This window comes from Haliotis rubra, unplaced genomic scaffold, assembly GCF_003918875.1.
Source record: "Haliotis rubra isolate DU_JTF1 unplaced genomic scaffold, ASM391887v1 Scf444, whole genome shotgun sequence".
NCBI classification, from domain to species: domain Eukaryota; kingdom Metazoa; phylum Mollusca; class Gastropoda; order Lepetellida; family Haliotidae; genus Haliotis; species Haliotis rubra.
Window position 1 is genome coordinate 120,271 of NW_025767129.1, and position 11,457 is coordinate 131,727.

The window sequence follows — 11,457 nt, forward strand, 5'->3', positions numbered from 1 at the left end:
GTTGCCATTCAGCCTAGATTATGGGCTGAGGTGAACTAAACTTCGACGTCGAAGAAAGGAGGTGTCCAGAAGACGATAGACGTGAATGTACGTGACTGCCTGTGGTGTGGTGGGTGTATATGGGCAATCTATGACCAGTATTTTATTTGGTTTCGATGACCCAAGGTCGCAAATAACCCTGTCCGGACGTGTTTAACATTTCGTCTGTGTTGAAAGATATGTTCGGTTTTCGATCAAACGCCAACGAAGGCGTAGCAGGGTTGGGTTCTAACCCATCAGTACGATGCTATTGGCCACATATGGACACTTATGTGGCATTTTATTACATTTGTGACATTTATTCGAATGTCGGTTCAATGTGAATATTTTATCCTTGAATCACCAAATGAGGTAAAATGTACAACTGATATAATTTTTCACTGGTCTGTAAATTTTGACTGCATGTGATTTCTTACCAATCTAAATATTTAACATAGTGACAAGTCAGAATTCAGCAGCAGCTATTTCATGGGTATGACCATGGTTGGTTTGCAGTGGAAACTGAACTAAAATTCGTGAAATGAAATTATCCGGTGGGCTGCAGCCAACTAAAGCGAAATGCTCTTGTATTGAACTAAATGTGAAATCCCTTTATAATGTAATGATAAATGTGACACCATGCTATGAAACAATGAATTTGAAAGTTAAAGTGGAGCTGCTGTTTACCATGTTTATTTAGCACATGTACAATGTCAGTAGGTAACTCCCTCAACTGTTATTGCTATTCTCTCTGGGCTCTTATAGCTCAATGTGTGTCAGTTGAAGAAAGGTTTCCATTTACAACCAGTGTAATGAGAGCCTGAAACAGTACTCACCGCAGTGTGTGTTGATAATGTGCTGTTGACTCCCACCTAGAAGTGAATCACATGCATCACGATAGCTTTATGCCTCCCATGAAGCTGTCTAGGAACATGTCCACAGACTCTTCAGAACAAGGTACAGTCTCTCTGGGTTCAAATGAGAACGATGCTTGATTAAATAACTCGAAATAGAGGTAAGTGCACAAAACATAAATATAATACGTGGTCCTGAAACCTCTGTACCCAACAGGATCTGAAATCTGACGCTTTATGATCAATCACAGAGAAAATTGTTTACGAAACTGTCATGTAACATTGTTCTATTTTCACTCTTCACACCAAGTGGTGACATGGTAGATGGAACAGCGCCGTCCGTCTCCTGACTATTAGGGCTCTGTGCTGTTGTACGTGGCTGTTCCACCAGCTGTTTGTCACCACTTGGTGTGAAGAAGGAAAATAAAACAATGTTCCATGATAGTTATGAAACAACTATTTCCTTGATCGATCATAAAGCGTCAGATTTCAGATCCTGTTGGGTACAGAGGTTTCAGGACCATGTGTCTTATTTATATTTATGCACTTATCCGTCTTTCTAGTTATTTAATCATTCATCGTTCTCACTTGAACCCAAACAGACTGTAGCATTACTTAGAAAGTGTCAGTGACCTAGTCATGATGTATACATTTTGTCTGTGTTCACAATACGCATAAATATCAACTGTGTACATAAATGGTTTGAAATTGATGGTGAGTAGAATAAGGAAATAGTTTGGGGGATTACTTATGAGTTTTTAAGATTGACCATTAAAATTAAATGAAGATAGCCTGCAGAATGTTCTTTTTTCAGTTCAGTATACTTGTGTTTTTAATATTTGGGATTTGTTGGTTATTGCAGGTGTTTTTCACCTACTTTTCACTGGTGAATTTCACCTGTGTATTTTGCCTGTGTGTTTTACCTGTATGTTTCACCTGTGCTTCCTCTTTGCAGCTGATGAGAGGTGAAGATGGATCACAGCGCCGCCAGTATCCCGGAGTCCGTCATCTCCCAGACCAGTGAGGTGTGCTCCAGTGTGGGGGAAGATCGCTTTGTCGATCAGGATCGAGCACCAAGTCTCTTGATAGGCTTCTCCAAACTCTACAAGAACAAGGAGTTTGTAGATGTGATTCTGTGTGTGGGGACGCAGGAGTTTCCGTGCCACAAGAATGTCCTCGCTGTCTCCAGCCCTTTCTTCATGGCCATGTTCTCCAACAACATGGCCGAAAGCCACCAAGAGAAGATAACTCTGAAGGACATGGAGTGCCAGACACTAGCCCTCGTATTGGACTATATCTACACTGGACAGGTTGTGTTGACAGAGGAATCGGTTCAGAATCTACTCTCGGCATCCAATCTGTTTCAGTTGATATCTTTACGTGATGGGTGTGCGGAGTTCATGATGAATCACGTGACAGTTACAAACTGTATCGGGGTGTATTTTTTTTTGCCAAATGTCACGAATGTGGTGTCCTTGCAATGAAAGCCAAAGAAATAATTAATAATAAATTTTCCACTCTGTGCAAACAACAAGAGTTTCTGTCTCTACCCGCGGACAAACTTGTGGAAATCATCAGTGACGATGACATTAACGTGACAACGGAGGAGACGGTGTACGAGGCGTGTATGGAGTGGTTACAGCACGACACAGACAGTCGGCTGATACACTTAGTCGACATCATGACTTGTGTTCGATTTGCAAACATCAGCTCGTACTACTTCTGTGATCGAATTGACACATGTTCGTTGCTGTTGGAGAGAGAGGAGCTTCGCAAGACGTTGGACATGATTAGGTATTATCACATGTTGAAAAATCGGCAACAAGAAATGGACTTGAGTTTGATGCCCCGTCGAGGAATGGCGTACGAGAGAGGTGTGATGATTATTGCAAACCCATACACAGAAGACGCTCTCAAGAAGTACAACAGTATGGAACTACTGATGCCTAAAACAGGGGAGGTTATCCATATCTGCAAACTGCCACAGAGTCTATATACACCAGGTGAGCAGTATATAACAACACTGAATACTGTAACACTTTGAAGACGCCATATTGGAATTGGAATTTTGATAAGTAGCAGTTGACAGGAAGATCATGTAAAGCTCTAACAACTGAATGAGGATTCAGACGGACACATTGCAATGGCTTCTAACCTCATTATCACATGCCTATTTCTTTGTTTCCAAAACTCCACTGTGCATTGTCAGAGGGCTCAGTACATCTTGGTCCTTGCATGTATGCAATGTGTTTGACATTTGTTTTGAAATATAACAATTTTGAATCATGTTGAGTGAAATGTTACCTCTACATGATTGCATAGATTTACTGGAAACAAATTTGTAAAATAGACCAACATGCATAGCACTTGTCAGGTTTCAAACTTGATATTTTAATTGACAATTGTTTGAAACAACTGAATGTGTAGAATGCTGCTACGATCTCATTAATCAAGAGAACAGATATTTGTTAAGTAATACTTGTATGTTGACTCTATTTGACTGAATGTGTGGAGTTTTTCTTCCCCAGTGCTTCCTCTTGTTTGTCAGTAGAGTCAGCATGTTGAGTTGCTTGTGTTCAACAAACTGTTGTAAACCTCTTCACATTGTTCATGGTGCCAACGTATGTCTTTGTTTAGTAAATTGCTAATAAAGTTACCATGGTTACAGGATGTGCTATATCAGGAGACAATCAGATCTTCCTGGCGGGCGGGGCTATCAGGAAGATCAACTACCGTGGATCGATCACAACGGAGGGTGTTTCCAACAACCTGTACATGTTCGACCAGATTGAGGGGGCGTGGTTGACCAAGGCCAAGATGCACATGTCTCGGTCCCAGTTCTCTCTCACCGTCGTTGATGGGTGCGTTTATAGCCACCCGTACACAACTCACTGGACAAACAATATTCAGTTTTATTTACTGTAGAATTGTGCAACCAACACTCCTTTCAACCACGTAAATACATATACTGCTGTTTTGTAAGATGAAAAATAGAAGGGTATTTTTTACAACATATCAGCATCAGCGTTCCTGGACTGTAGGGGAGCATCAGCACGTGTACCAGATCAGCGTTCCTGGACTGTAGGGGAGCCAAGATGTTACAGTGTTCACCACTGAACTTCCTGCTTTCATTTCCACATGTGTGAGGCCGATTGTTTTGTCCTAATATGGGGCTGTATAGTGGAAGCAAGGTGAACAAACACTTGCTCTGACAGATAATTTCCTGTACGTTTTCAGAAAATATTTGTAAAAACTCTCAAGTTATCAATTCAAATTTTAGGTTTCATCTAATGGCTTATACACTGATATTTAGTGATAACTGGACACTTAGAATGGATGTATTTTTTATCTCAGTTTTGTTTTACTGCATTGATCGCAATGTTATAATACTTTGAATTTATGAAACTTACCGACTTTCGGACAAAATTCATTATTTTGAACGGAAAAGTCGTTTTTGTTCGAATTTTGTCTGCGGAGGATCCTTTGTTTGATAACCACACTTGTGGCTCATTGTTTCAGGTTTGCGTTTGCTGTTGGAGGACAGGATGGTGCGGAGATACTGAGCAGCGTGGAGCGATACGACCCCCACACCAACACGTGGATGTTGGTGGCGCCGCTTCCCCAGCCTCTTCGCTTCACGACATCACTCAGCTACCGCGGCAAGCTGTATGTGTTCGGTGGAGAAAACACCTCCGAGATCAGCAGCAGTGCTTACAGGTAACTGTTTATAGCATTGTTGTCTTGCACGTTTCTATGGGTACAGTGTGTGAAGCCAATTTCTGATGTCCCGCGCCATGATATTGCTTGAAAATTGCTAAAAGTTGCATAAAACCATACTCACTCGGTCACTCCAATTGTACTTGACTAATTCACTGAATGGGTTTTCATTCATACTGATATCAGTGTTCTTTCTTTGGTTGTAAAAGTCAGCTGCCTGACTCACTCAGTCACTGCAGCTTCCACCGTTGTGCTGGCCATTAGCTGTGTGACTAGTACGCTTCCACCGTTGTGCTGGCCATTAGCTGTGTGACTAGTACGCTTCCACCTTTGTGCTGGCCATTAGCTGTGTGACTAGTACGCTTCCACCGTTGTGCTGGCCATTAGCTGTGTGACTAGTCTCCCACCGTTGTGCTGGCCATTAGCTGTGTGACTAGTACGCTTCCACCGTTGTGCTGGCCATTAGCTGTGTGACTAGTACGCTTCCACCGTTGTGCTGACTATTAGCTGTCTGACTAGTACGCTTCCACCGTTGTGCTGACTATTAGCTGTCTGACTAGTACGCTTCCACCGTTGTGCTGGCCATTAGCTGTGTGACTAGTACGCTTCCACCGTTGTGCTGGCCATTAGCTGTGTGACTAGTACGCTTCCACCGTTGTGCTGGCCATTAGCTGTGTGACTAATGCACGCTTCCACCGTTTGTGCTTGCCATTAGCTGTGTGACTAGTGCGGCTTCCACCGTTGTGCTGGCCATTAGCTGTGTGACTAGTCACGCTTCCACCGTTGTGCTGGCCATTAGCTGTGTGACTAGTAATGCGCTTCCACCGTTGTGCTGGCCATTAGCTGTGTGTGACTAATGCGCTTCCACCGTTGTGCTGGCCATTAGCTGTGTGACTAGTACGCTTCCACCGTTGTGCTGGCCATTAGCTGTGTGACTAGTACGCTTCCACCGTTGTGCTGGCCATTAGCTGTGTGACTAGTACGCTTCCACCTTTGTGCTGGCCATTAGCTGTGTGACTAGTACGCTTCCACCGTTGTGCTGGCCATTAGCTGTGTGACTAGTCTCCCACCGTTGTGCTGGCCATTAGCTGTGTGACTAGTACGCTTCCACCGTTGTGCTGACTATTAGCTGTCTGACTAGTACGCTTCCACCGTTGTGCTGACTATTAGCTGTCTGACTAGTACGCTTCCACCGTTGTGCTGGCCATTAGCTGTGTGACTAGAAATGCGCTTCCACCGTTGTGCTGGCCATTAGCTGTGTGTGACTAATGCGCTTCCACCGTTGTGCTGGCCATTAGCTGTGTGACTGAAATGCGCTTCCACCGTTGTGCTGGCCATTAGCTGTGTGACTAGTACGGTTCCACCGTTGTGCTGGCCATTAGCTGTGTGACTAGTACGCTTCCACCGTTGTGCTGGCCATTAGCTGTGTGACTAGTACGCTTCCACCGTTGTGCTGGCCATTAGCTGTGTGACTAGTACGCTTCCACCGTTGTGCTGGCCATTAGCTGTGTGACTAGTACGCTTCCACCGTTGTGCTGGCCATTAGCTGTGTGACTAGTACGCTTCCACCGTTGTGCTGGCCATTAGCTGTGTGACTAGTACGCTTCCACCGTTGTGCTGGCCATTAGCTGTGTGACTAGTACGCTTCCACCGTTATTGTGCTGGCCATTAGCTGTCTGACTAATGCGCTTCCACCGTTGTGCTGGCCATTAGCTGTGTGACTAATGCACGCTTCCACCGTTGTGCTGGCCATAAGCTGTCTGACTAGTACGCTTCCACCGTTGTGCTGGCCATAAGCTGTCTGACTAGTACGCTTCCACCGTTGTGCTGGCCATAAGCTGTCTGACTAGTACGCTTCCACCGTTGTGCTGGCCATTAGCTGTCTGACTAATGCACGCTTCCACCGTTGTGCTGGCCATTAGCTGTGTGACTAATACGCTTCCACCGTTGTGCTGGCCATTAGCTGTGTGACTAATACGCTTCCCACCGTTGTGCTGGCCATTAGCTGTGTGACTAGTACGCTTCCACCGTTGTGCTGGCCATTAGCTGTGTGTGACTAATGCGCTTCCACCGTTGTGCTGACTATTAGCTGTCTGACTATGCGGCTTCCCACCGTTGTGCTGACTATTAGCTGTGTGACTATGTACGCTTCCCACCGTTGTGCTGGCCATTAGCTGTGTGACTAGTACGGTTCCACCGTTGTGCTGGCCATTAGCAGTGTGACTAGTACGCTTCCACCGTTGTGCTGGCCATTAGCTGTGTGACTAGTCACGCTTCCACCGTTGTGCTGGCCATTAGCTGTGTGACTAGTATGCTTCCACCGTTGTGCTGGCCATTAGCTGTGTGACTAGAAATGCGCTTCCACCGTTGTGCTGGCCATTAGCTGTGTGACTAGTACGCGCTTCCACCGTTGTGCTGGCCATTAGCTGTGTGACTAGTACGCCCACCACCGTTGTGCTGACTATTAGCTGTGTGACTAGTACGCTTCCACCGTTGTGCTGGCCATTAGCTGTGTGACTAGTACGCTTCCACCGTTGTGCTGGCCATTAGCTGTGAGACTAGTACGCTTCCACCGTTGTGCTGGCCATTAGCTGTGTGACTAGTACGCTTCCACCGTTGTGCTGGCCATTAGCTGTGTGACTAGTACGCTTCCACCGTTGTGCTGGCCATTAGCTGTGTGACTAGTACGCTTCCACCGTTGTGCTGACTATTAGCTGTCTGACTAGTACCCAACAAAAGTGCTAGAATCTATACTTTACTGAGAAAGTGTAATCCCAAATATGACTTCTTACATTTGACCACTCAGGGGTGGAAATAACTTTAAAATTGCTAGTGTACTCCGGTACAGTGGCACATGTAAAATCACTTGCCCTGATAATTTTTCCACTATACCGGCCGTTTTCTTGTTGATATTTTAAATAAACAACATAATTAATATTGGAAAGTCAACTGGACACCGGTACAGTGTGATATACAAATTTTGGACTCGGGCGTCGGGCAATGGGTTATTTCCACCCCTGCCACTTTCTAAATGGCATTGTGTATACATTTACTGTCCTGTTTTCAGATACGATCCGGCAGAGGACTTGTGGGTAGAGTTACCTCCCATGAAGAAGCCCCGCGTGCTGGCTGGCAGCGTGGTTTACAAGGAGAAGATATACATCATCGGTGAGTGGACGGCTGTTGGTCATGTGTTGTTGATGTTGTGTGTATATTGTTGAGATGACGTTCAATTTTAACTCACTCACTCACTCATGTTGGCTGTTGATGTTAAAAGTATATGTTGATACCTATTGACAAGTGGATGGTGAGAGTCTGTGGGTTGATGTTGATGTTTAGATTCCATCTCCGAGTTAGATAGCAATTTTGAAAAGTTAGTTATGATGTTTGAAGTTGATGTGGAGAGCTGATGTCGAAGATGATAGTCGATGCTGACGTTGATGTTGATAGGCCAGTATGATGTTGGAAGTTGATGTTGATGGTCAGTACTGATGTTTATAGTCAGAGTTGAGAGTCTGTTTATGGTGCGAGTTGATGTTGAAATTTCAATAACTTGTCAACCTTTAGAACCTGTTCTTTGATGTTATTGTTTAGAGTTGATGTCGAGGGTTGTTGTTGACAATGATATGTGTTTCCTCTCTTCAGGGGGCAACTCGTGTATCAGTGACAAGTGGCGGAAGGAGTACCTACCAGAACACTGCGTCAGTTCCGTGGAGATCTTGGACCCAGCAGATGAGACGTGGAGCCGGGGGCCAGAGCTTCCCAATGCTCTGTGCGGAGCTGGTGAGGATTGAACTGACAGTTCTGACAAATGTGTTTCCTGAATATTTATGAGGTTCCAGGGTGGCGTAATCATTAGTGGTTCAGATAATGTCTGAACGGAGTTGTCTTACTTGGACATGTCAGGATCTTGTGATTGTGCATTGTGTAAAACCTGCTCCATTTCTGCCTACTTTTGATGACTCGTGACTAAATCACTGGTGGTGACATCATGCTTCCAGTTAAACAGTACTTTTAATTACACTGCAATATTATATTATTGTGTGATTCACTTCCTTAAACTTTGAATATCTGTCAATGTAGGTGGAGTACATTATTTAATTACATTATTGTGTGATTCACTTCCTTAAACTTTGAATATCTGTCAATGTAGGTGGAGCACATTATTTAATTACATTATTGTGTGATTCACTTCCTTAAACTTTGAATATCTGTCAATGTAGGTGGAGCACATTATTTAATTACATACCATATAAGTGAAACAACCATGAACCCGTATTCTTGGGCAAATGTTTTAAAATATTTTTGATGTGGGTTGATAAGTACCCCGGTGGTTAACATGGTCATAGAAAACTTGGGTTTATTTCTTAACCTCGGTTCAATGTATGTCTCTGGCTGTCATATGGATCAAAATGTTGTTAAAAGCAGTATAAAACAAAACTCACGCATTATTTATTAGTTTCTTGTCTCTGACATAACCCTATCTTGGTAGCGTTCTCTAACACTCTCCCCCATTCCTCTCCTCCAGGTATCGTGAAGTACAGCAACACCATCCTGATTGTGGGGGGTGAGGACGACAAGAGCTGGATGGCAGGGCTGTGTTGGCTGAAGGAGGACCGGGGCAAGGAGTCCTGGGTGGAGGGGCAGGAGCTCCCCACCGTCATGAGCACCTTCGGCTGCGTCGTCGCCAACATCCCTCACGAAGTTCTCAAGCAACAATGACACATCATCATCACCATGCACACTCCAGCACCGACAAGACGTGCAGTCAGTGCAGTCAGGAGACGTGCAGTCAGTAGACGTGCAGTCAGTAGACGTGCAGTCAGTAGATTCTGAACAGATAGTAGGCTCCTTGCAAATAAAATGCTTTAAAAACTGCTGACACAGCCCTTGTCAAACAGACACAATAAAACTGTATGTGAAGTCACAGTGAAGGGGCAGATTTTGTCCAGACAGTGCTAGTGATAAAAGACATCAGTGTTTGAGTGGTGCTACAGTGACATGGAGTTGTCAAGGACATTCATAATGAAGGCAAGGTCTTGGAGCAGACGCGGATGCAAACACAGTTCGCCATGACAACCGTCTGTATGATGAAATGAGTTACAGATGTGTAGTGATGTGCTGTACTGTTGATGAGGACATTCACAACGAAGGTGAAGTCCTGAAGCAGACACTGTTTACAAACGAAGTGTGACATGACAAACCTCCTGTATGTTATATGTAACCTATTATGAGTTACAAACATGACATGGTCACAACTGACAAGAAGGTGACAAACAGATTACATGACTGTGAGACTTGTGATCCCAAGTGATGCCAACAAGTGATGACACCCTTCTAACTGAGCACAGAGGAGCATGAGTTCCAAGTGTACACATCCTCCCTCACTGAATGACTGCTTTAGTTGGAGATTCCGTTATTGAAGGTTCATGCAATGTTGTGATGATGGAAGAGTCCAGGAAGGATGGGAGACTTTGTGGTTGTCACGGTTACATATCGGAGCAGTGCAACTGATACATTTTGTGACCCTGTGAAAATAGGAATTTCTATACATGCTCAGAAGTCTGGATGATTGTCCAAATGTTCAAATTATCAAGGGCAGTGTACTCGTTTGGAGGAGTGCCACCAAGGGCATCGTCAATTTCAGTGTCACCACCGGGGAGAGTGTCACTGTCATATTACTCGTGCTTGTGCATAACCTCAGGCTTGCCCCGTACAAGCGGACGCACCAGGATATGCTTGGAATTCAGTCCCATATCAGTCAGTGATTGTCATCAATACAGGTACGATGATGGCTTTATCTGAGGAGACGTCGTAATGTCTTCATCATCTAGGAATCAGCCATCATTGTGCACAGATACTAACATATACAGCATTATGGTTACCGTGGCTACAGCTTCAGTAGCTAATGACGAGAACAGCTTCACGGCTATTGACGAGTGGTAAGGTCAGAGTGTATTACTGTATATCTGTATATCTGTGTTACTATGCTATGTTAATTTGGCAGAGATCTGATATCATTCTTCATTGTTGATTATGTGTGGTGTGACAGCGTAAACCCCAGACACCAAGGGAGATAACTCCAGTGTTTTGCTTAATGCTTTACAAGGGTACAGTCAGGTGTCTGTGAGTCTGCTACATTGTGTTATATGCAAGAGCTGGATGGTTACCAACAGCTGTGATTGTGTATCACAGACAGTATTATTTATCGTGTTGATGCAGATCACAGAATATGATCCTATATTTTGCTTTATGCCAAGTTGTTTGTTTTCAGCTCTACATACGGTTCCAGTGTCTTTCAGTCAACAGTGTGGTAATATTATACATATCATTTGTACACCGGGCTTAAATAGCCAGTTGATATTCAAAACTAGATATATTATGCATCTAGTCAATGTTTTCTAGGCATTTCACAATGGCTGAGTATTGCATTGCCTTCTAATTTCCACTATTTCTGATATCGGCACCCATGTCAGCAAGACTTCATCAAAGTCGGAGGAACCTTACCAGGTTTGCTCACAAGTGTTCATGTTTTCCTTTAAAAATTCACCTTTAATTCATCACATTTCTTCTTCCATTTCGGGGGGGGCGGTTGGGTAGCCTAGTGGTTAAAGCGTTTGCTCGTCACGCCGAAGGCACGGATTCGATTCCTCACATGAGTAAAAAGTGTTAAACCCATATCTGGTGTCTCCTGCAGCGATATTGCTTGAATTGCTAAAACCGGCCTAAAACAATACTCAGTCACTCATTAATTGCTATCGGCATTATTGAGACTTTTGTTTGTAATGTGGAAAGCAGATATAACAGAGTTATGAATCTCATTCTACATATGAAGTGTGTGGATTGTGTGGATTGTGTGGATTGTTTG

At 44.1% G+C, this 11,457-nt stretch overlaps 1 protein-coding gene across 1 annotated transcript; it reads left to right on the forward strand.

The window, feature by feature from the left end:
- LOC124289605 (kelch-like protein diablo) lies at positions 1–11,166 on the forward strand. The gene is given in 8 exon segments (XM_046726197.1): positions 1–87; positions 1,828–2,305; positions 2,308–2,875; positions 3,541–3,733; positions 4,392–4,589; positions 7,657–7,757; positions 8,235–8,372; positions 9,118–11,166. Coding segments are annotated over 7 exon segments (1,854 nt in total). The 5' UTR covers positions 1–87; positions 1,828–1,843; the 3' UTR covers positions 9,312–11,166.
- Positions 11,167–11,457: the final 291 nt, after the last annotated feature.